Consider the following 27351-nt stretch of genomic DNA (forward strand, 5'->3'; position numbering starts at 1 on the left):
TAAACGGGAATTAAAACGCATTCAATTTAATTGCCATTTAATTACTAAATGGTATTGAACATACCAGAGCAACAGAGTTACAATTTTTTGAGTAACGATGGAATGAAACTATGAACAAGTGTCAACTACATTCCTTCTTAACAGAAAAATATTAAAAAATATAGCATCATGAAGTTTATATTTCAGATCATCATCGCACAAATACAGGAAGAAGCAGCAATAATGGGTGTACAAGTTCCATATTACATTGCTTGGTTGTTTATGTACTGCTAAAAATAATTCAAACAAGCCATAGCGACGAGGCTGTTAACTGTAGCTACCAGACACTGCATCAAATAATCGTAACGCGCGAATAAAGGAAACTGAGATACTTCAATGCTCAAGTCGGCGCTGACCTCACATTGAATTGAACGTTTTCTACGGCACATTGAAATAAAGATGTAAACGACGCCTTCAATTATGCACGCTAAACAAACTAAACAGCATAAACACCTGGTTCAGCCTTAAGAATTTAAGAACAAAACATAAATTATTATTGCACGTTGAAGTCTCTCATGGTCCTTTGTTCGCGCGTTGACGATTACTTGATGCAGTGTCTAGTAGCTGCAGTCAACAGTCTCGTCACTATGGCTTGTAATTGGTGCGCACACTTGAATGATGGTGATGTTGTGGCCTTAGCCAATGAAATAATTATTCAGCACTTGTTCGATCGGCGTATAACTTAAAAGTATTATTATTTGTTATGATTTGGTTAATTAATGTTAAATGATTGATTTGTATATGGCTTGAAATATGTTTGAAGATGTATTAAAGATCAAATATTTGTTCACATTTCAAGAATGTCAAGAGTGTTGTATTTTAATAGTGTCTTGTCCACAGGCGTTTAAAACTATATTTTCCATTCCTTTCGATTTCTTAAATATGACGCAGTAGTTTTAAGGAAGTGTTGAAATGAGCACCGATCGAATCCCCCTTAAAACACCGATTTAGAATAGATTTTCCCTCTTCAAACATACATTTATATAACAGCAAAGATATGTTTAATCAAACGTTAAATAAATACACATCCCATACATATTTGTTTCGACAAGTTTCATACTCTCGCGTAACAACAGAGTAGTAATTGCATATTTTATTCAAGGCTTGCACACTATTTTCACGCGTAAATTTAAAAGGAAAAGGTTTTTAGTTTTATGCATCGATCATTGAAATTTACTAGTTATTTTTTAAACCCCCGGATCGAACGATCGGGGGTATATTGTTTTGGCCTGTGTGTAATTGTATGTGTCCGTGTGTGTGTCCCAAAACTTTAACCTTCTTCATAACTTTTTCAATATTAAAGGTAGCAACTTGATATTTGGCATGCATGTGTATCTCATTGAGCTGCACAGTTTGAGTGGTAAAAGGTCAAGGCCATCATTCAAGGTCGAAGGTCAACACAAAAATCAAAACTTTAACCAAAACTTTAATCTTCTTCATAACTTTTGCAATATTGAACGTAACAACTTGATATTTGGCATGCATGTGTATCTCATGGAGCTGCACATTTGGAGTGGTGAAAGGTCAAGGTCATCCTTCAAGGTCAAAGGTCAACAAACAAATCAAATCGGCTCATAAGGAAGCATTGTGTTTCTGACAAACACATCTATTGTTTTAACACGAAGAATACGTACTTATACACAAGATTAACACACACAACCAATAGTCCTTTGATAACAATAAATAGGTTGTTCGCTTTTATCGTCAAATGAGTGTAAACTTTATTAATCGCCTACATTGACGTGAATTACAGTGTACACGAACACACCATTTGTATTGCTCTAGACAAACTGATATTCAATATTTAAACTGGTATACAGCACTGCAGAAAATATCTTAACCTGTTCATTAACGTACATGTTAAATATAGGAAGTGTTTACTTAATTTCCTTATGAATATTTAAAACGAATAGGTCGATAAATATGTGTATAATAAATAATTTTAAGAATCACGAGTGAAAGTATTTTGTGGAAAAATGGTTTTTCGATTTAAGAAGATGTTTAACTTCATTGTTGTGTGTATATTTTATCGTTGGACTATTCTGGGTATAAGTATTTAAATTTACTTTTCTTTTCTTGTGCTGTTGTTCTATCTTTCTACAGTTAATGAAACGTATAGGAAACAAACAAGAGTATTATACAAATAATACCTTCTGAAGTACAGTGTTTTGCATCATTAAATTATTGCCGCATTCACAAACAGAAAGTAGAACACCTAATCTATTATTATGTTTTATATGTTTAAATATGCATGCGCTATCGTGGTTCGATTGATACTGTTTCGTTTGCAAAATCGTTTGGAAACAATAATTAATCAGTATATGTGTCTTTGGAAGGTGTTACTGGACGGTTACGTCTTCACCATAACAAATGGATATAAAAATAGTATACGTTATTTTAGCATGTAGTACTATATGTACGTCTACTAAAATCAAATATGCAAAACATTTGAATATTTAAATAACTTAAACAAACTTTACTTTCAACAAACCACTTGCTTTCTCAGCGTTAATCCGTGAATTTCTATTTGCGTTTGCGTAAAGAAAAAGGTCGCGCTGATCTGGATATTTCCGAACGAATTCAATATAATGCAGAGTTCCAATAGTATAGGCCACTATAATGCAATTCCCCTAAATTAAATTAAGGTATGTGTTTATTTAATATTTTAGTAAACACCTTAATTTTGTAAATTATGTGCATGCATTTAATGAAAACATACGGTGAGTATGTTTTAGAAGCAGACAATTGACGAAACAACTAATGAGTTCAATGAAGGACTTTATCTTGTTGAAACTTAGTCAGAAGTTTTATATCGATCATATTAAGCCAATTTCGGTTAAAAGGAATGTGTTTGTTAACTGACAAGAACAGACCGATGACATTTCTAAATAGTTCATGCTAATAGTTTCAAGGTTCTAAAATAAGAGTGCAATGTAATAAAGGTATATTAGAATATAAAATTCAATATTAAACTGTCAAAAATGAAATATTCGGGAAAGGAAATGGTGGAATTCCGTATGAATTTATGATGATGTGACTGGTGCTTAGTCTCAGAATCTTTATTTTGCCAATATTTAAGCGGAATTTGAATCTGGGTCACGTGCGGCCTAAAACTAGGTCAAAGGGTCCAATTGGTGAAAAAACCTGTTAATCTCTAACAATCACGATACAACTATGTCAGAATGTTTATCTCGACAACATCTTGACCGATTAAAAATTTAAATCACGTAGTCTTTATAGACAAATTTTAAATAATTGGTCACGTACGTCCAAAATGTAGGCCAGCAAATAAAGACCAAGAAAAGTACTAAAACGTGACGAAACGTTGTTAGAATATTTATCTTGACACTGTGATTGGTTTTTATTGTCCAGTCAATTTGATCGAAGTGTTAATAAAACACACACACAAACACACACCTTTTTAACAATCAACATGTTCAATTCTTCTTCACCAGCTTTATAATGTTAAAAGCACTTATATTATAAATTCTATCGAATTTCTTAGCAAATAACATCTATATACTTGGCTATTGTTTGATATTCAGATTGTACAATACTGTGTATAGTCAATCATGCTTTGAGCGTGATCCAGCGCCATCGTAACACTTTAAAGGATCATCAAAAAATGTCAGGGCCTTAGAGATATTGTAAACGTTGCTTTGAGAGAGCTTTTTCTTGCGTCAAGTATCATAAACAATAAATACACTACTGTTTTATTTAATGAACGACTGGTATTATGGTTATAAATTAAAGTGAAGGAATCGTTCATTTTACACATCGCGTTTCTTCCTTTTTTTTCATTTCAACGATCTTGAATTTGATTCTGAGGTGTGAAGTCTTGAAATCAAGAAGATTTTTAATCGATTAAGTAATATAATTGCGATTAAATTGAATTGAATATTATGTTGTAATTGATTTTACACTGGGGACTGCCAATGTTCTTACTAACTGATATGTACATTAACATACTGCCAATGCGTATCCTCCGGTATTGATATCCACTGCAACACTTGAAACGATTAATGAAGTTTTACAATTAACCTGCAAACACACGTCCGAAAATAGTATAGATTGGTGGATCAAACCCACTAGCGCTAGTAACTTTACAATCATCCTAAGTATCGCATCTAATGGCCCAGGATGCTATCATCTTCCTTCGAAGTTACGCGATGATATGATTACCTTCAAACGGCATAAGCATCCAATGCATTTTGAAGTTGACGTTCAAAGGTTCTGACACCAGAATTTATTAAGTTCTATGCAGAGGTCCAGATAAGATGCGTATTTGCGTAAAATACGCATGAAAAAAAAGAAAATACGCATGACTTAAAATTTTGTTGAGTAAAAAAACTCCTGGCTAAATTCGGATTACGTATCGTGTGCAATTTCAATGCGTATTAGCCGTTTATTCATGAATATAAGTTCATGTAATCATGACTGGTTCCCGTCATTGTGTCCACACCAGTAAAAACGTAGTGACATCACTATCTATGCACAGAATGTGGTTCCCGACCTAATTTACTCCTCAGTCAGAACGGTGTCATTTCATTTTGACCCACGATAAAGGCTGATGTTGACAAAACGGACTCTCCGCTGCATTGTTGAGAATCGATATACGCTTATGGTGAAAACATTTGACATCACATTCGAAAAAAAAACACGAATCGCCCAACTTCAAGCATATAAGTCTTGCTATCAGTTCATCTCTTGTGTGGCACTTTTTCCCTTCAAGCACTGTTTAAATGGCAGCCGAAATACACATATGTAATAAACAAGTTTTACGGATACCACCCGCTTACCATTCAGATAACCTGACTTAGCACATGTTTAAACTGTTAGATATATTAAAATCCGGTTTGCAATCAATGAATCCACTAGAATCATTATGTAATTCGAAAACTTGCTGCTTGCTTGTTTTTTATATGACCGTCACGATCTGTGCCGCCCTGACCGACAGTCCCTGTCCCGAAAGCGCTTTTCTTTTTGTGACATGTTCAGCAGCGTCTGCATGTGTTTGTGTTTTATTGTCATGTAAATAAAACAAAAATTAATGGCGAGCCAGTTATAAATGGTCGATCTCTATTAAGTCGACATCATCATTAGTAACACCAGAAAAAATTGTACGCCCTTTTATTGACAGTATATTAAATAAAATAAAAGTTATTGCTTCATTGTGTACAAAACTGCTTGTAATAGCAAGTTAACACTACGTGTACAATTTATTATTAAATCAGGTCATTTGAACATAAGTACTCCTTAAAATTATCGGATTTTGATTTTTACTCATCAATTTAAAAATTCATGAGTGAAATACCCCTCGGCTGAAAAAAATATCTGGAGCTCTGGTTCTATGTATGTGTGACACTTGTATTATGTATTTTGCTTCCGATGTTGTTATTGCTAGTGAGTGATTATTTTATGCCTTTGAACAAGCTGAAACCAACAATACTGTTCATTGCAACTCAAATTTACCATAATCCTCTGAACCGTTAATGGTGTGCTGAATGGATTGTGTTGCATAAACAATTGGTATTGATTTAAATGGAAGATTAGCTGTTTTTAAAAAGGATTATTCTTTTGTGCTGTGCTTTGATTATTTATAATTATTATAAATATTATTTTAGTTCCTTAATAGTTTCTTAATGGTATGAAGACTATTTTTTGAGTTATAACGGAATTATTTACTCAAAATACTTCATAGAATTATGCGGTGCAGAAGTTAATATATTTCAAAGTAGGTGCTTAATATAGAAGAACAATCAACGATATTAGTTTATTTAGTATTTTTATGTTGAACTCGAGCATATGCCATGTGTACAACAACTTACAATGTGTTATTGTTTTTTTACAGTCTGTATAATCAAGAGGTAAACAAAGCATATACATTAACATATGTAAACGGAAATGAAATTTATTGGCGTATGATGCATGCAACAATATTGTGTATTCAGTCTTTATATTCACCGATGTATTTTTTTGTTGCGATATGAACCGCGGAGTACATTATATATTTTAAGATCATATTGTATCAAAACAACATTCAACCACAGCGTACATAATTATATAATTCGCATTACAGCTACATCAACAGGTGCAGAACATCCGACATTGACATCCAATGCAACATTTGTGACGATCAATGAAGTTGTACAATTAACATGCAAACACACGTATGAAAATGCTGTAGATTGGTGGATCAAATCCAATAGCGCTAGTACCTTTACAAACATCCTAACTATCGGTTTTGCTGGTGCAGTTTGTATGAACATTCCTACGCCATTACCTGATGCTATAATAAGATGTGAGTGCACAGCAGCAACCACATTTACGTGTACACTAAAAGCCATAACGCAAGCTAGTTACGATGACAAGTGGAAATGTTCAATACGTGACCCACAAAATTCACAAAGCGTATTCAGCAATGAGATAGCAGTTACAGAACGAGGTAAATATCAAACTTATATGATTCAAATAAGGCGCATGTTTTATCAAACGTTATCGCATTTGTAAACTAGTTGAAATAATCGACCATCATAATCATAGTATTTGATTTTGAAAAGAACAATTGTGTTGATGTGATGAAAAATTCTATATGTTAAAAGCTGTTTAAGGGACTATATTTGTTAAACGTTTAGTTTCAGTGAAATATGTAACTTTGACACCAGCACTGCCTCAAATTTACGTCCTACCAAATGTAGTGATCAGCTATATCCGATGTGAATCATCAGTAGGACGTCCAGCACCCAGCATCACTTGGTTCTTGGATAACAAAACCCCTTCTGACTACAGTGATGATGTGAATCTTACTGGGTATAGCATCAGTTCAACAGTGACTGATGTGACTACAAGCAGTCTCACATTCACGCCTACCAGTAACCATAATGATGCAAAGATCTACTGTAATGTATCGAACGGATACGAACTGATCATGTCCAATAGGATTCTGAAAATCAATGTGTTGAGTATGTGTTTTATACATTTGACTGGTAATGTATCACTGTGTTTAATATTATAACGCTTCTTTTAATTTTGCCTCCTCTATGCCATAAAGTATGTATGCGATGATTAATACGGCATTCAACTATTGGTTATATAGAATTTCCAAATAATGCAGAGCTTTTTAATAATATCAATACATGAAATTGCAGATATAATTTTATAGTTTGTTATTCAAAGTATTGACTAAAAACATAAATTAAGCATTTAAAGGTAAATCATACCATATAACTGTCAGTTAATTCTTTGTTGAAAGTCTCAGCCATGTCCTAAAATAACATCGTTGCCATTCGTTCAAATTACCATAAACCTCTCGTGCAATTACTATATGTGTATGTATTTATGATTTTAGGCTATCCCACTAGGCCGACAATAATGTACAACACGGTGCTTGTACCATCAAACATATCTGTAATACAGAACAGTACTATAACGCTGGAATGTTTATCATCTGGCAACCCGATGCCAAGTATTGCGTGGACCTTATTCAACCGCTCTCTAATAAACGGCTCGATAATTGCATTAAAAGTTGCAACAAGTACTAACCAAGAACAAATAGTATGTAATGCCACTACTTTATTGGATCCAACGAATGGATCTAGGACAACCGTTGGAAATGCAACAACGTTAACCGTGAATAGTTTATGTAAGTATTCTTTAAAAAAAGACGTGATCTCCTACGGTGATAAGAACGTAAAGTGTAATAATGGCATCGTGATTTAATTATTCTAACTTATCCATTGATCATAATTCCTTTCATTATGATCTAGTAGAAGATCGTTGCAGTTACATAGTTTTTGTTGCGGTTATCAGGAGAAGGGTGTGTATTTGCTTTGTTTCTATAACAACATACCCGAACATTTATCATTGTTTTAAGGACGATCTTATAAGATGAGTGGCAACAGAAAAACTACTGATTTTATATTGTTTTTAAATGACTTCATGTTACTTTGGGTTTGAAATTAAAATCAAATGCTATTTATATTTAAGGTGGATTCAACACTCTATCTTTACATAAGAGCTTACATCAATAAACTTTTATGCACGCAGTTACTCAAGATTTCATATTAATATTACTATAGTCCAATCTTTACCAAGGATAAACGACTTCGTTAACTACAGATCCCCCGTCTTCTCCTTCCTGTCAAATCGGATTATTTCCAATTCAATCAAACATCATACGGGCAGTCGTTAATGAACTCTTCACAATGACGTGTACCAGCAGAAGCAACCCTCCTCCTTCACGGTATACATGGACACTGCCATATGGTGCTAAACAGAATGGAACACAGCTTTCAATGCAACCAAGCGATAGTTATAGATACATACTTGAAGTTGTCAATGAAATGAATGCAACTTTCGAACGTGATGTTGTTTACGGAAATATCACTGACTCCTACACATTTGAACTTTTGTGTGAGTATGTTTTATGTAATAAATGAAAAGGCAGAATTGAAAGGTACGACGGCCATTTCTCTCTACCAGACAATATAATAAGGATGATTACAGATATATATGTGATTTTTTAATATTGTAGATCCAGTGACAAATCTGACTTTCTATCATCGTGGGCAAACCGATCAGCAAATAGCAACTCCAACTATAAGCGTTATTAAGGGTCGCGAGGTCAGTTTCAGATGCAATGCCTTTTCCAATCCGGCTCCGCGTTATACATGGACATTGAGTGGTGCTAAAGCTGCAAACACCACTTACTGGAAAACCGCATTTGCCGACAACACTAGTATTGGATGTTTTGCAACAAATACCCTCGACCCAACCGGGAAAAAAGCTATGGACACTTTTAGTTCTTCGAATGTTACAATCCATGTTTTGTGTGAGAAGCTTTTTTTCCTTTATGCATAGATTACAAGTGGTGGTTAATATTCGCAAAAGAATGTTTAATATTGCTTGGTTTTTAAGATTTTTTGTTTAAAATGTTAATCAGAAATGTATTATTTTGATTTTTATTGATCTTCATCCTTCTAATATTGATAGTTTACATTGAATCTACTCGTTTACAACAGACAATCGACAATAGCATGTCTATTTATTTGTATTATTTTTTTCTATCTTGCATGCGTAGATGCTCCTGAGACGCCAAAGTTAACGTTTAAAACGTGTGCAACGTATTCCCAAACTAATCATCTTAAGGTTATCCGAGGTCATTCCGTCTCGGGCAGATGTACTACACAGAGTGAACCGGGTTCCAAGTTTTACTGGGCACCTATCAATAGTGGAAATGTTGATGACTTCTTAATCACCAACGTCAGTAGTTACCACATTGGCAATTACACGTGCATAGCCAATAACGAAATGAACACAACATTTGGTGGGATTATCAACGGAACAAATCAGTCCAGTTTTTATCTAGACGTCTTAGGTAGCCTTCTATTTTGTTTGAAGTTTTGTTTTGAATTTCATTTATTTAGAAATCGAGTTTTTGTAAGCATGCTATGTTTTGGTTTTTATTGCGAAAAGTACTTGATATGAACAAAACCCTGTTTTTCAGCACCCGCAGAAGCTCTGTTCATTGGCAATTTTACGGTTTTATTGAACACAACGTTATCAGTCACTTGCCCCTACACGCCTGGGAAGCCAGCGGAGACGAGATTCACGTGGTTCCACGCCAATACATCAGCAGTTGGATCGCATCAGAATCTATCTCTCTCTAATATGCAGCTCTTAGGCGAAGGATACTATAAATGCAGAGTTAACAACACTATGGACCCTACGGGATGTGCCACTCAGGAGGCATACGACGAAACAACATTTTTCGTGGATGTGCAATGTAAGTAAAAAATGAAAGTTTAGTACATGAGATTATCACATAGAAAGCATATAAAACAAGTGTCTTAAGTGCGAAAGGCAATATTACGCACATCTGTTTATTATACATTTGTTTACATTTTAGATCCTGCTAAGATACGTAGATTTTATGCCGACGGGTCAGTTTTCGCGTCTAGTGTAACTATCAACGAAAGTCAGATTGTGACGCTACTCTGTGAAGCTGACAGCGACCCTTTAGCAAAACTAGAAATCGTTAATATTACTAAAAGTGATGAGCGCTTATTGGTGGAAGCGCACAATAACACAATATCCGCTCGTGTGGCGAATGCGCGATGTGAATATGATATGGGAGTCTATCAATGTAAAGGAAAGAACATCCATAATGCAGATCAACAGATTCGAGAAATAGAGATCAAAATAACATGTAAGTAAAGTGTATACATGTCATTTCTCATCTATGTCTCTAAACGTCAATTTTGATAGAAATCAGCTGCTTCATTTTTGTTGCGTACAATCAGGTTCACCAAGACCTTCACCATTTGCTCCACCGATAACCACGGTATATAGAAGAAGATATTCATCAGCTATATTATCGTTCACTATCGTGGCATATCCTCCCCCAAATGACGCTTCAGCATATGTTTGGCGTCAGCAGATAGATGGTGAATGGGTAACACTTCACAATAACAGCAGGTTCCAAGTTCGAATATCGAACGACAGTCTGCAGACAAACCTTTCCGTTTCGCAACTACAAATTGACGATTTTACAAACTATTCGGTCCGTGTTAACAATAACATCGGATCTACAGAGCAAATATTTGCCATTCGAGCGAATGGTATGCTCATTTAACACTTGCTTTGCTTCTTGGCACTCTATAAAACTTAATTGATACTATGATATATTTAACTTTGACTATCAAGCAATAATATTGTTTGCGCAAAAAGATTTTAAGAAAAATAGTTATTAGCGTCATTGGTATCGCTTTTACTGACAAGCATGTCAAAAAACAAATTCATGAAATATTACCAGATGAATTGCCTTTTATTTAACAGAGCAGCCCTCTGTGCCACAGCAATTTCTTATCGTCGATGCCATGATTACTGAACGTTCAGTCACAGTTCAATGGATACCTGGGTTTAATGGGGGTGAAGACCAATGGTTCGTGATCGGTTACAAAAAGGCAGTAGATGAAACCTGGACTTACATTAACGTATCTTCAACAGTTACTCAATTTAGTATTCGTGAATTAGTTGCGGGGACCAACTATGAAGTTAAGATATATGCAGAGAATATAATTGGCAAATCTGATGAGACCACTGTATTAAGTGTAACAACACACTATGTTATTTCAGGTATGTATTAATGTTTTGCATTTCATAGCGTTTTTTGTGTAAAATGCTTTTATATTACAGACTATTAATGGTATAAATTGTTAACATCTGGGCGACATGCATACGTATTATGTAATAGCAAGTCAGATTTATAAGCGTCAGAACCTAACAAATATTGCAAGATGTGCAACATACATGTTCTTGTGTAACACGAAAAAAATATTGATTCGTGTATAAATACATGTCTTTACGCACTCGTAAGAAACTTTAGGGCATTAAATTATGATAACGTGTCGTCGGGTGTAGCCCGTTGTTTGTTCAACCTGTCCGGTACGCTGACGAGGGCGTTTTCGAATACTCTTCTAAGTGAGCTAACAGGGCCGGTTGTTTTTTTTCTCAACTTAACATTGGGGACTTAGTTGGGGGTACCAAGTATGAAGTTAAAATGTATGCAGATAATATAATTGGCAAATCTGATGATACTACTGTATTACGTGTGACAACAAAGTATGTTATTTCAGGTATGTAATAATGATATGCATTTGACAGTTGTCTGTGTGTATAAAGTTATGGTATTATATTTAAATTGCTTCGCTAAATATATGGTCGACTTGTACACGCGTTTTCATATTCAATATAACACAGCCTCTGTAGGCTTCATATTCGGAACTTGTATTGGCAACATGGACATAGGCTCTTGGCAAGAAATGTCTTGATTCTTATTTGGCCTCCATCATGCAGAATAAAAAACATACATACACAGTTTAATATCCACATAGTTAAAGCACATTACACATCATAATATTTATTCAAATAAATACGAATTGTGACATACTATCTATTGAATACAAAATCCTAATGGTCACTTCCAAATTAAAATTTAGAAAGTATATAATGCTCATAAGAATACTAGTATTTTTACAAATGCGTTCAATAAATAGCATCACTGGATTTAATATTTAAACATTGCTCATTGAAATAAAAAGATCAAAATAACATTCTAACACTTAAAAAACCTTTCAATTTGAATTCAAAATCAAGTGTTTCTCCTATGCTTATGGTTTCATTCCCGCTTCCGCAATTATGTTTGCTGAAAGTCATGAAAAAGTTCATGTTTAGGCCAAAATATTTCATTATTTGTGTAAAGAGAAATTGTATTTAAAATATGAATCGCGGGAAATAAATATGTAAATATTAACGTGAACTGCTTATGCATTTATTAAGATAACAGATCCTCTCCATCGGTTGGGGCTGCAGTAGGTGGGGCTGTAGGCGGAACTATCCTGGCAGTCATCTTCGCGGTGCTGTGGAAATATAGGAAAGCGTTTAAACGTATGTTTATCCCGGCATTATCGTTTATGGTAAAAATATACATTACTAGCATTGAGTATTTTTATACGAATACATCGGTTTAACAGTAAGTATATTGACTAATTAAGGTTTTAAATGCATAGTTGATTACATATTTCCCATCCGAATCTTTGATGCAATACTCCGAAGTACTGGTACCATGCATTGATCACCGTGAGGGCACAATATATGGCATTCTTTTTCGTAGGGAGACACCTCTTAGGCATCATTTAAATGTGTGTTTTACGGGAATCCAAGTCCCATTTTGAGACAAAAAGCAAATAAAAGTAAGAATGCTGGATTGTATTTATTATTTCAATGTCGACCTCGCATAATATACATCGAAATAAAACAACAGACAATTAAGGGGTTTGAAAGTAGTTTGATTAATAAAAAACAAACTGTATCCGTTCAAAGATTAGCGATATTTTTTTAAATAATTTACATTCGTTTTTTTTTTAAACAAGCTCCCTATAGTATTGACTACATTATGTTTAAAAAATTAAAAAGGCAGTCTTAACAAGCTATTTTGTATTATACGTATAAATCTCCCCAGACACAATTTTAAACAAAATGTTCTCGTTAAACAGATCATAAAAAGCGTTGGCCAAAACATGAACTTTTACGTCATTTTCATAGCAATTAATATAGGAGTCGGGAATGCCTCGTTAGCCATAAAATTAGCAGATCCATGTGACAATGGCGAATCCAATGTTAAGCTTGTACTGTTTAAGTGCAAGATGTTCAATTTTTTTTAAATGTACTATTGTCTAAATCTTACATAAAATTTTGTAAATTATTTATTGTAACGCACTATAATACCAATTTTATTGATACGTGCCAAAGCACCAACTGTGTTATATACTTAGTATACATGTTGTTTCACATTTCCAGGTAAACCTGATGAAGGTGCCCAGTACGATGACTTGTTCAATAGACAGTAAGTTACCTTTTTTGTTGGTTAACATACGTATTCCTTTTAGCAATATTGCTTTCACCTCATTTGAAGTGTTGTGCGTAATTATGTTGTTAATTTTTCTGCGGGATAGAATCAAAAAAAACAATATGACATATCTTGCTCCAGAGTTGATGTCCCTGCTGCCAATATCAGTTCCGAATATGAAGCCTACCGAGTCGGTATGATATTGAATACGTGTAAATAAATGCGTGTACTTTTATGCTTATATCAATATTTATAATGAAATTAACACAATGCTGTTATGTTTAATGACACATGTTAATATATCAAATCAATAATACGTCGACGATGAAATAGTAACAAGAAATATTAAAAAACTTAGAAAATCAGCGTGGACAATAATATTTAAATGGCAGGTTTAAAAAATGCTTAAAGTGTCCTATATGCTACATACATATCGTGTTATTGGTATGTAAAATAGTCTAATCATTCTACACGAAGGAAACATGTTTCATGAATACAGCGTGTAATTTTTTCAATGTTTCTTTTATTCTGTTTGACTAGCAGAATGATAACACATTCTATTTCATAAATTAAATAGAATATATTGAAGAAATTGTAAGAAATGTGACATTATACCGAATTCTATAAATGCAATCACAAGTAAAATATTGATGATTATTTAGTAAGGTAACTAATTTCGAAGGCATCATTTATCGAAATGATTGGATTTGTTAGTATGTATTCTGGTTTGATAATCACTGTTTCGCTTATATATTAGGCATGCACACATTTACTTATTTAAACTATATACTTGTAAAACATCCCCATGTAAATACGAGGAAAGTTAGAGTTCACTGTGCAATGACCTTCATGATAGACTCAGGCCCCTCTTTCAGCATCGAAATTCTTATTAATGTCGCTTATATACAGGCCAAATGAAATACTTATTTTATTACATCGACGTCCATTACTTGCAAAATGATTTATCATTATATTTATTTTATCATTAGAAGATGAAAGTTGTGCGAAAACATGTTTAGTTTAAGAGTGTAGTTTACCATAATATATTTTAGTTAGTTAAGTTTTACTGTTTTATGTAAACATTGGTGTAAATTTAAATCAGCACAGAAAATACAAAAGCTATTGGCTGTGTTCAACAATCAGTTTTTTTAACTTGAAGAATATCATAATTTTTAAAGACGAAAATGTTGTCGCTTTATAAAATATGGCAAGAAATCTAGATCAAAAGTGATCTTAGTCAGCTTAATATAAGTATTATTTTTCAAATACATTATCAGAGGAAAATAAGTTACTTTACTCCTGTGTCTATTAAATTCGAGGTCTATTGCCATCAAACGCGTGACAATACATCATCAAACATGAAAAATGCGCATTGGAATATAGAATGAAAATCATTTTGGGTTTTCAGGATAGCGAAACAATATGAAATGAATTCCAACCATTGTTTCATTTCAGAAGCCCAGCAAACAAACCAATACGAGACACTCGCTGAAACTTCTTTTCATGAATATTCGGTTTTATCACCAATGGGCAAACAGGATTATAGTGTTATGAACCGTGTAAATCAAGTTACTGAAACTGATCGTGCAATCGTGAAACAGGAAAACGCCTATGTTAATCTGTCATTTTCAGTAACATAAAAAACTATTCTTCCTTTTGTAACTGGAGTGATTACATCAAAACATATTTATAGCGCAAATAAAACTATTCGCAGATTGAACGTTGTTTGTTTAGAATTTTAAATGATTGTTAATTGTAAGTATGTGTAGAATGTGCATTGTATTAATACAAGCAATATTTGAATTTAGATTGTTTAATCAAAATTTCAACGTTCAGCCGGTGTTTGAAAACTATTCAAGCATCAGTGACAATTTGACGACAAAAACATATGAACCAATTAAAATAAAAATACTATTCAAAATGTATTGTGTTTATTTAATGGGCAGTGTTTTTTGCATGTTTTTGTTGTATGTAATTGTTGAAAAATCGTTAAATGACTGAGTGTTTTATAATCTTCTTAACTCTTTGTCCTAATGAACATGCAAGTATGTCAACACCACCAGCATTATGCTACTCGATGAAGTCGTCCTGAAATCTTATTGCCAATCACTTCAAACTTTGATTTGATAATATAAGACACTTACACCATTATATTGATCATTTGGTCGGTCCTCGAAATTGTGCGGAAATCGTTATATAAAAAAGCGCTGAATATGTAATTTTCCTTGGTTGACATTGGATCTTTGAAATACCTTAACCACGGGTTAGTGCCAGAGGGCTCTCATATTCCAGCACTTTAAGTGTGTTATGTAAATGGTTTTATTTTTGTAAACACAACTTTTTATTAACAGAATAAATAAATAGCTATGTATCTCACTTTACATGTTTCGTTTGTCAAACTCAAATTATGAATGCCGTATATGAAGATTACACAAGTTGCAGCTCCATCATTAAATCAGTTTAAACTCTGAGTGTGTAGTTTAGGATCCCTTCAATCGATTTAACTCACAGCTTTAATAATGTTTCTATGATGATTGTCGTATTGTATGTTTTGTCTTGAATTTTATAAACACTTTGTTATATGTCATAAATAAGACCATTCCTTGTTTGCTAATCGACGTTGTTTCACCATTATGATGCTATCTTCTGGAAAACTGTGTTTGTCGTGTCTGTCCATTAGTTAGTACGCCTTCACTATTTCAGTTCACTATGTTATAAACTGTGTTGTGTTGATTACACCATGAAAATATACCTTTTAAGAAAGGATATTGGGTTTCACAAGTGATAATTTTCTCAAGGGACATTTTGGTGCAATATTATGGACACTCCTAAATATAAATTATGAATGATATTGAACCAACCAACTTCAACTCCGAATTACCTCACTAGTTGAAGAGTTCAAGGTCGCCAAAGCAAGACTGGTGGTAACCATCAAAGAGTCATCAGATGACATGATATGGAAGGCAGGCATCGAGACACGCACAGGGCGAAAGTAGTAAGCGAGCCAGGCAATCGCCCAGGCAGAAAGCAGGCTACGGCACAAAAACATTGTAGGATCTACATCTATAGAAAGACAAGGTCTGGGCAGTACAAAACCACAACGCTGGAGCACAACCGGTAGGAAAGAAAGAAGCCAAATGGTCCAGCATGAGATCAGGCTTTCAGAAGAGGAAGACATGCGCACCAGAGCAGTCGGGATGGGAGGACAGTGTGCATGGACATAATGGCAGACCACAGGAAGACACCTTACATGGGCAGACATTTGCCACTACGAATCACTACGACTCAATTCCTACTGAGATCCGTATATGATCTGCTGCCATCTCCAGTCAATCTACACCGATGGAGGTTTAGTGGAAGACCCAAAGTGTCAGCTGTGCGAAAAACCAGGAACCATGCAGCACACCCTCTCATCTTGCCAGATACCGCTACAGATTGAGGCACGACACGGTCCTCGAAGAGTTAGCAGACATACTAGAGCGGGAGAGAAGGAAGACAAGACCAACCAACAAGAAGGCATTGATGATAGAACTGTACCCTGGGACACTAGGTGTGGTGAGGCCTATGAGCGGAAGATGGGAAAGTACACTGAGCTACAAAAACAGTGTAAAAGTCGTGGTTGGGATGCCTGGCTGTTCCCCGTAGAAATAGGGTGCAGATGATTCTCAGCCCAATCAGTATGGAAAATGCTCAGCAACCTTGGGATCAAGGGAGGTGACAGGAAGAGGGCTGTAGGCAGACTTTGACAAGCTGCAGATAGAGCATCCAACTGGCTGTTGATGATGAGAGAGGAGAAGAGCTGGGCGCTAAACCATTGACCCGTAGTGTTTGGCCAACACTGCGGATCCGCTGCCCGGAGAGTGTCCTGGGATTAAAGGATAGAAACACTTGTTGATGGGTAGTTCCCAGCTGATGAGTCGGTGGTTTGTGCATTAGTATCTATATTCTACACACGACCAACACATAATCAAACCAACGGGTGCTATTTTGAATTAAATGAATAAGAAATGAGATCAGACTTTTTCACTCGTTTTTTGTAGGTTATTTTACATTAACTTCTTCATGTTTACACCGATTTACTTCAAATTGATACTGAACATCTCTTATGACAATACGGTCAATCTCAACTATGCATGGCCCCATAACCAACCCGGGGGCGCCCCGCCCCCATAGACCACGCTAACCCAAAATTTTGTTTTAACATAGCTTCTTCATTTATTCACCAATTGACTTCAAATTAATACTGAACATCGCTTATGACAGCATGGTCTATCTCGACCATGCATGTCCACATTACCCGCCCCGGGGCCCCATCAACATAGGCCTTGCCCACCCAAAATTGCAGCGCAACTTGTTGTTACATAATGTTTTGTGTCGAACAATTTTGGTGAAAGAAAGATCTTGCACGTGTTTCATGACATTGATAATAACTATTTTTTAACAAACATTTGATAATTTAAAATATCTTCAACACGGGATGTATATCATCATCATCTGCATCATCATCATCATCATCATCATCATCATCATCATCATCATCATCATCATCATCATCATCATCATCATCATCATCATCATCATCATCATCATCATCATCATCATCATCATCATCATCATCATCATCATCATCATCATCATCATCATCATCATCATTTTCATTATCATCATCATCATCATCATCATCATCATCATCATCATCATCATCATCATCATCATCATCATCATCATCATCATCATCATCATCATCATCATCATCATCATCATCATCATCATCATCATCATCATCATCATCATCATCACATCATCATCATCATCATCATCATCATCATCATCATCATCATCATCATCATCATCATCATCATCATCATCATCATCATCATCATCATCATCATCATCATCACCACCGCCATCATCATCATCATCATCATCATCATCATCATCATCATCATTATCATCATAATCATCATCATCACCACCACCACCACCATCATCACCATCATCATTATCATCGTGAAATTTTTTATATTTTGTTGAGAAATATGATAAAACACCAACGAGTATACTTTCAAATAGTGAAACGAAAATGCTTCGAGCAAACGCATAAACTAGCATGCATCTGATGGAAAAACACTTAAATTGAACAGAACCCCTTTGCTTCACACTTAAGCGAAATCGATCACACGTTTGATAAAACCGTTCTGTGCTTTATTGAAGCTAGTAAAAACTGGTCAGATGAAACACGTAAAGTTCTTGAAACATACTGGATAAAGCGACTCAACACTATTCAGCTACATGGAATGAACAAAACGACACATAAATATGAAACAAGACACAATGCAAAAAAATCACTGCTTTTTAAATTTGGTATTATTACAACAAACATTTTTGGCTCCAGTCTTTAGCATATAGTTTAAATATAGAAAACGGATTTATTTTTGTATTATTGTCTGCTCCACTAATGACGACATATAACAACGCAATTTAAAAGTGTTTGGTTGCCATATCCCACAACTTTACTGTTATTTATCAGAATAATGTCTGCTACAAATGTGCAACGCATATTTGAACTCGCAAGATATATGCACGTCTACTGCAATATGTTTCTTGAGCCTTATCTAAATTGCGATTAAAGCTACTATTACAACTATTGATGTGAATAACGGTATGAAGAACCCTTATAACAGTTTAGCCAGTGTTGCATATTATTAAGTTGTCTATGAGTGTTTATATATGCAATTGAGTTGCTATTCGATAGTTTTGATGTGTATAATATAAACATGTATATTATCGATGTTAATAAAGGTACGAACAACCAAATTTACATTTTTGACAATGTTGCACTCTACTATTTGGCATACAAATTTTGGATATGTAATTTAGCTACTTATTGATATTATTAATGCGCATAACATAAACATTCATATTATATAAGGTATATTTACTTAAATTAACCATTCATCAATTGAAAAATAGGGCAATTATTTATAACAATACGAATACATAAAATGAAATTTAGCTACCTTTTAAAATTATCGATGTATTTTACAAAAATATTGGCTTAGGAAGTTATGCAACCATTTTATATTTTTGGTGTAAATACCGACACGAACGTTATATTGCAAGTTTTGTGAAAATTACCTTAATTATTGAAGTTGTATTTTCCTTATGTGACAACTATTTGTTTATCAAATGAAAATTATAGACAAATAGTTATATGTTTCCTATTTTAGGAACGTCATTAAAATTGATTAATGCTTGTCATACTTATTTAATGGGCAATTGACCTTGCATTACACATAAACAAATCGCCATTTTTCAAACCTATATGCATGATTATCAATTCTGTAGTGTTGTCTATTCGCGTTAAGTCATGGCGAAAGGCAATTTAAGTAAAATGTCTTAACATGTCATTTTAAAGTAACCAAGATATTTTTCAAACATGGTTTCGCCACATTGAACGAATAATGATGTGTTTCGGTCAATGCCTTTCTGAAAGTTAGTATAACAATTATAATATGTTTGTGATTTTTCGTGCAATTGATATGATACTGTGAACACATTCTGATCATTATTTTTATTGAATATGTTTAATTTTGTTGCTAAGAACAAGTAAACGAATACAAAATGACTTTTGATTTGAATACTAAACTTAGGACAATTATTTAGAATCGTTTGTGATACAAATACTGAGAATTAAAATATAATCAAGTCGACACGAATGTGTACAATACGACAAACAGAGCACCGTTGCCTTAACGAGGCTTCTTCATTCAAAGATGGAGCCTAGCTTAACTCAGCTGTAACCCACAACCAAGCCATCGGGGAAGTTAACGTCACTTCCTTGGTTGACTTCCGTAGACTCCAACCCTCATAAGACCTTTATTTGAATTATTTAGATACAGAACCTTAAAATACCAACTGTTTTCTTCTGATTTGGTTTTCTACTGATTTGAACGTTACTATTTTAAACTTTCACATGATGTTGTAGTTCAAATAACATGCTGAGTTTAATTATGAGTTTTAGTATGCCTTGTTTAACTAAAACCATTATTTGCTGGTAATCCGAGCTCAATTATTTTTGTACTATGTCTTTCTTGTCGGTTAATGTTACGAATGCAATCAAACCTGTTAATATTGCACACAAAAACAATCACAGTGGACAATGAAAGATTTAAAAACCACATGAGTGTTTATCCTATCATACTGTGCCAATTTATAAATGTGCATTATGCATATTTACGATTTAATTATTCTTAAAAACATAACCGAATAAATTGATATCTAAAGCGTGTTGTAACAATTAATATGATACATTACAGAGAATCGAGTCTGCGTCAACAAGTCTCGCCCTGGAATAGATGGTAACAGACACTTATGTAACTATACAATGGGCACAATGATTTAATTGCGGGTGAATATTAATTTCTTCGTTATTGGATATCAGAAAGTCGTGATTAAACGTTTGATTTACTAACTATTTTTGTGTATACATTAAAGGATTTTTGAAACTTCTGATAAATTCATAAATTATGAAAACAAAATCCATTGATCAAGATCAAAATGAACCATGTAGATATAATTAAACAAGCGATTATAATCTTAATTGTATGATACAACTTATTTCGTTTTAATATGTGAAGCTTACATAATATTCCTGAGTGTTTACAATGGGTAGAAACATAGTTCGTTCTTTGCGTAACACGTTTAATTTCATAGTGCTCGTAAAGGCGTGATACAAATGCATACATTCAAGAATAACTTACAACACTAAAACTCGATAAATCTATCGTCTTATTATTCCATTCAATTCAAAGAATTGCAATCAGCGTGAGTGCATATGATGATTATTGTAATACAACGAAGAAAATCAATCATGTCATACACAAAAATAATATTATAACATTATGTTGAATTTATGTTTTCATATACATCAAATGCAGATTACTTGCTCTTAATATGATAATTTAGACTCGTATTGCTCAAACACTATAAGCATTTTATATTTTGATAACACTCTTTTTGACTGGGGATTAGAATTGTCATGCAAACGTATACTGTACGCAATTATTATTTGTGTTTTTGTTGATCAGTAATGTCTTGTTTAAGTCATCGATCGTAACAGGACAACTGTCAAAGAATGTGTTTATGTGCGAGCTTACATCATGTAATGTACACATAACAAGTTTCCTGCATCTTCCGGGACAGGTTGGATGTGCAGTAAGTGGCACACGAGCGGTATACATAGTTTTGGATAATGATACATTTAAAGAAATGCAAACGTATGAATCTCATTGGGTTTATTTATGTTTATTCCACACAAATAGCATTGACAATTATTACAAATATATCGGTTGATTTTTCAGCGGAATAATTCACTAAGGTATTTTACTCACTCTTCATTTGACACCCCCTTCCACAATATAAAGTATCATATTCCTGTAAACGTGTTATCTGTTGTGGTCAAAGTGTAAATTTAGACCCGATGGCCTTTTTCATAATAACACAATTACACTTTCTAATACGAACTAAGTTGCTCATGTAAATAAATAGATAGCATAATTCATTACATTATGATGCATAATAATGCTCTGATAAGACATTCACAGTATGATTAGAACTGTATGAACTAGTTTAAGCGTGTGTTGCAAAGCAAGAAAATAATGTTATAGCAATACAAACACAGCGACATTGAAACGTCCCGACGTGTGGTAAACGACATGGAATGTGGAGACAGTGGGCTCCAATCGAAACTATTCGCCACATTTTAAGGTTGCTAATGCAAAATAATGAATACAAACGATGAATGCGACTACATTATCTGCTTTAAAAGCTACATAGTAAATTCATAGTTCGTGTTTGTAGTTAATACATAATCTTTTCCAAAACTTGGATATGGTTTGTAAGAAAAATTACAAACAAAAGAGAAAGTATGTATAAACGATTGTATGTTTTGTTATATTCAGTCGTGATGTGCGTCTCAGTTGATGTTAAACATACACATTGTCACTAATTTCTATTCCTCAAATTTCTATAAATAAAACATAATATATATGTCCTATGACTCGTATTGTAATGTTTCAATTGAACACCTCTTTAGGAAGATAAACCAAACCTGCAGCAGATAACTGCAGACGAAAATGGATATGCAGAGTTCGAAGATATGTGCATAGTGGTATAATTTGCTTTGTTGTCGGCAGGTATATTCATATTGTTATCGTATTGATTTGTTACGGTATATCCTAACATATTATGTATATGGTGATCTCTCAAATACCCATGGTGCATTACAATAAAAATATATAATGTATCTTTGTAAAGTACTAATATTGCCAAAGAGCGTTGTTATGGTTTGCCATTGATCATCGATATATACAAACATTGAAGGAAACTATTTCAAAGACGTCATATGATATTTATAAAATGCCATTAAACCGTTTACTTTTCGAAACAGCATGGGCATCTGAGTGAAAATCAATTATGACATTGTTGGTTAATTTATGGATAAAACTAAACGTTTTTATAATAATGTGTTTATAATTTAAAAACTTAAACCGAACTAGCTCAAATTGCGCGTGAAATAAAAACCTAATGCAAATGTCGCTTTTTTTTGTTAATGGTGTGATATAATTGTGTTCAATTTATTTAACAAAATATACTTTATTGCACTACCAACACACACAACGTGTGAATATAATTATTATTTGAATACCAATGTTATTCTACATTTGAGTGTATACATGAAAGGACCAACTTTATGCAAGCAAATACAATTGTGTTCACATATAATTTTTGTGTATAATGACAAATGAAGTGTATTGGTGTGTAAAGACTGTTGTCAAATTGCACAATTATAATATACCAGTTGCAATGTGACCGATGCTTTTATGTTTCATGAATAGTACGCTTATTTAACAATAGCATTTCAAGTACCAATAATATACTCCAATACGAATTTACCATAGACGCGTCTGTAACTAGTAGTTCATAGTATATATGCAAGTTTTCAAATTTTAAATTTTACTTACGCAACAAAAACAAGTATCTTTGTTTAATTTCAGTTTTCGACAATACTAAATTAACGTTAAATTTGTCCTCTCTCCCTAATGCACAATCATTATCTAACGCTTCAAATATACGGTTGAGAACACTATTCCCCTCTGTGCCACCACTCGATATGACCAAATACTGATGACACGAAGTTTCAGTCCGTGTCTCAGACTGGTTAATGTGATTAGATTCTGAAATAAAATATTTCTTAAGTTTATCGCATACAGTTCCGATAGTCATAAAGCGGTTTAAAAAACCGCTTTGTGTTAATTGTTGAAGACTCCGTTTCATTGATCGTTATATGTTGTATGGCGTAGGATGTTATTTGTTGCTCTGTAAATGAAATCGATTAAACTGTGTATAGTATGACCATATAGTATGACCAGAATAATTCATCTCGTAGTAATATGTTTAAAGTTTAACAAATTCCTATTGATTTTTTCACTTCATTAGATATATCAATAATTCAACACATGGAAGAATTTTCATAAACATTACAAAAAGACGGTTTTATCACAGCATACATATTTTTAGAACATAAATGCCTATATCTACACACATACAAACATTTCGATTCTGTACTCTTCATATTCGGATCTGGCATTGATAGCAGAGACGTTTGTCTTGTAGCAAACACTATCATGATTTTTAGTATTGCTTACAATCAATTGTACAATTCTGGATAATAATTTACGGCAAGATTGGTATGAATTGAATACTAGAACACAATAAAAAAAATTACTTACTGTCCTTTGAATAAGTCATCGTAATGAGCACCAGCGTCAAGATTTCCTGAAAGCGAATTAAATTGTATACTTATTTCGACGAAGAAACAGTGTTTAGACCATATTTTAGAATATTGTTAGCACATTTAATACTTATATTGATTTAGTTCAATGACTCTGAAAATGTATAATTTAAGGATGATTGGACTTGCCAAAAATGGTGACAAAATATAAAGTATATAATTATTATCTGGTACAAGTAGGCAAATTCATAAGTAAAATGTTTCAATCTCACTTTGTCCACGCAGTGCAATTATTGACCCCTAAAATCACATCATTTAATTGATAATGTATTTCATCATTCAATAATATTGTAGAATTAATTGATATTCTTCAGGGCAATTAAGAAACTCCGTGCATCTTTACAATTTTTCATACAGATAACAAAACGAATAATATAAGACGTGACTTAAGTTTATACTTTGGAATCTGTTAGATAGAAAATGCTAAATGTAATCGATATACTCAAAATATGATGACGTGCAACTAATTAATAATTTAATGCTTAGTAGATTCATATTTGACAATACTGCAAAACAATGTTTTATTTCCATAAATATGTTGCCGATTATGGTATACACCTATGATATGTACTTCATACTTTTTAAATACCAATTGAATTATACATACCAGATTTCGCTAGAGTAACTAAACGTTTCCCCTGATTTTCCAATCGAATTTTCTACCTAAATTTTGAATTGATAAGAGGTCCAGGAAACCAATCCGTCAATATAAATTCGAGTTACATTTCAGATAAGTTTTGTTTAGCCAATATTTGCTCACTTCCTGTTTATATCTTAAAACTACCCATTGATATTTGCCTCCATAAAATTCAGGTATCCATTCGACGATGACTGAACAATCTGTAACCGACTCTTCAAGAACGCGGAATAGTTGGCATAGCTGGCTTTTCTGTAAAATATAGCTTCTAATATAAAATATATTAAATATATAATTTAATATGTATGTTATGGTAAAATCGTTACGATGATTTAATGTTACAACATAACGTTAATGTTAACAAGGTATAGTCAATATAGTGCAGAGATAATGTGACAAAATTGGCATAGTGAAGCTTCTAAAGCATTATCAGAACAATATGTGGTATCATAATATATATTCACGGCAATATGCCTATTTCCAATTAAAGACAGAAACATTGCGACACGACACTTCACATAACAAATACGCATGTGCACAGTAAGTGCAACTCATTTTGGGGGTCTTCAAGAGCACTTCAGAAAAAGAAATTTAAACCGGCGTTTCATTTCAGATTCCCAGAACAGAAGCCAGTACGAAACACTCGCTGAAACTTCTTTTCATGAATATTCGGTCTCAACACCTGGCGGCACACAACAGCATACTGTCATGAACCGTGCATCTGCTGTTGCAGACAATAATTGTGCAAAGGAAGAAAACAGCTGTGTGAATTTAGTGTTATCGAATACTGAGACGTAGTAACATATTGTTCTTGGATTTGAATTATAATGAAAAAGTAGTTATCATCTTATTTAACTACTTACCGAATGAAGTATATTAAAATAGGCTATGTCGTGTTATGTATCTATGAGAGGTATGTATACTGAGCATGAGCTTGTTGTAATTGGTATAAGAATGTATGTAATGGGTAATCACAGGTACTGTTTATATTTCAACATATAGAAATTATTTTTGAATGACGTTTCTAATATCTTGAGTATGGTATCACAATTCGGCTTTTCCTACAAATGCATTTGAATTTAATTATCACGTTAGTTACATGAAAGCACACAATTGTATCACAGATTCTTATCATTTTGTAAGCTTTTGTGATACGACTTTATGGTTTGTTGCATGTTCGTAAATTTGTTAAAAAAGATAAGAGTTTCAATCACTGTGAATATGTTGCGTCTTTTGCATTTAAATACTTAAAATATTTTGTCTAACATGCATCTTACAAACAATATTTGGGCTAATGCAAAATGGGAGACAAATAATACAATTGATTAGTGGTTGACACAGTTGCTTTTCATTGTTTTAAAAGTTGCTATTACAGTAGGAGATACTGAAAGTTTTGCTATTTACTATTAAATTTAGAACCTTAATATAGGGGCTACTGTTACATTTCATAATGTATTGAATGTTATCGTTTGATAAAATATAAGGTTATTGTCATATTTTAAATGTCTTAATAAAATTAAATAAATAAAGATTTTGTGTATTTCAGAACATGCTATATTTATAACTTATTTATGTGCCTACAAAACTAGCTTATACATCATCGACAACACTTCAGTACTGTCATCATTAGTTTCCTTGCAAGGTAATGACTGTGCATTTGTATTGATTAAAATGCGGGTACTCAAACAATTGTCGCTTAATTGTGTTTGCAAAAGTATAGGCAATGCATTTTAAAGTTGACACTTTTGAAACAAAATGATTAAACTTTCCTTAGTTTTAAACTCTCCGCGAAATATAAATGAGCGATAAGTTTCGGCAGAAGAAACCGTAGTCCTGCAGGTTGATCTCTTTGAGGTTTTTTTTTTAAATTTCAACTCAATTAATATAAGTTCCCTTCAATTGTTAAAGTAACGATCCGAAAGTTACTGGGACGATCATGAACTTGCTATCATTTTTAGCTGCTCGTGCAAGTTTACTTACATATATTAAAACTTAATGGTGGAACATATTAAACACCAGAGTTTCAACAAACCAATTTAAAACTGGTATATTGTAAATATAAGAAACTATAAATAGTTTATATTGTTAATACACTATTAACATCCGTTCGGTTTAAAACGATATTTTATTATAAAGTTCTACCAATAAGCACATTGTCTTAGAGAGGAATCAAAATACTACTCCCGGCTAAAAACATAAATAATGGCGAATAGAAAATATTCAATACAGTGAAAACCATACAAGTTAAACAAGAACCCGAACGTAGGTTAATGTTTATTTCTATTTCGTTTTTAGAGATTAATTTTGTTACAAAGTGTTTATATGTAACCTTCAATGCCTTTGTTTTCTCAAAGGTCACCTCATTATGCAACGATCGCTAGACTTTCTACGCTGAGCAGACATAAGTTAGAT

At 33.4% G+C, this 27351-nt stretch overlaps 2 protein-coding genes across 4 annotated transcripts in view; both read left to right on the forward strand.

Annotated features, from left to right (window-relative positions):
- LOC127836663 (cell adhesion molecule DSCAM-like) overlaps positions 1-26544 on the forward strand; it is a 190803-nt gene extending 164259 nt beyond the window's left edge. The window contains exon 9 of the mRNA XM_052363350.1: positions 25553-26544. Coding sequence (XP_052219310.1) covers positions 25553-25737 — 185 coding nt within the window. The 3' untranslated portion in view covers positions 25738-26544. The remainder of the gene's footprint in view (positions 1-25552) is intronic.
- LOC127836660 (nephrin-like) lies at positions 6270-15445 on the forward strand. Of its 3 annotated transcripts, XM_052363342.1 has the most exons (14): positions 6270-6484; positions 6675-7001; positions 7388-7681; positions 8158-8451; positions 8573-8869; positions 9119-9415; positions 9545-9823; positions 9947-10246; positions 10341-10658; positions 10876-11175; positions 12379-12486; positions 13399-13444; positions 13589-13641; positions 14903-15445. In XM_052363342.1, the coding sequence occupies exons 1-14, from the start codon at positions 6301-6303 to the stop codon at positions 15085-15087; spliced, it is 3282 nt and encodes a 1093-aa protein (XP_052219302.1). In that variant the 5' UTR covers positions 6270-6300; the 3' UTR covers positions 15088-15445. The 3 variants fall into 3 exon arrangements, with proteins under 3 accessions (XP_052219302.1, XP_052219303.1, XP_052219304.1); XM_052363343.1 differs by lacking the exon at positions 12379-12486; XM_052363344.1 differs by lacking the exon at positions 13589-13641 and having other exon boundaries at positions 14903-15089.
- Positions 26545-27351: the final 807 nt, after the last annotated feature.

This window comes from Dreissena polymorpha, chromosome 6 (genome assembly GCF_020536995.1).
Source record: "Dreissena polymorpha isolate Duluth1 chromosome 6, UMN_Dpol_1.0, whole genome shotgun sequence".
Lineage (NCBI taxonomy): Eukaryota > Metazoa > Mollusca > Bivalvia > Myida > Dreissenidae > Dreissena > Dreissena polymorpha.

Bases quoted from the DNA above. Each gene is read 5' to 3' on its own strand.
- LOC127836660 (XM_052363342.1), top strand. From the start codon at position 6,301: ATGAACATTCCTACGCCATTACCTGATGCTATAATAAGATGTGAGTGC. The intron at 10,247-10,340 runs GTAAGTAAAGTG...GCGTACAATCAG, and splicing joins AATAGAGATCAAAATAACAT to GTTCACCAAGACCTTCACCA. The intron at 10,659-10,875 runs GTATGCTCATTT...TTTATTTAACAG, and splicing joins ATTTGCCATTCGAGCGAATG to AGCAGCCCTCTGTGCCACAG.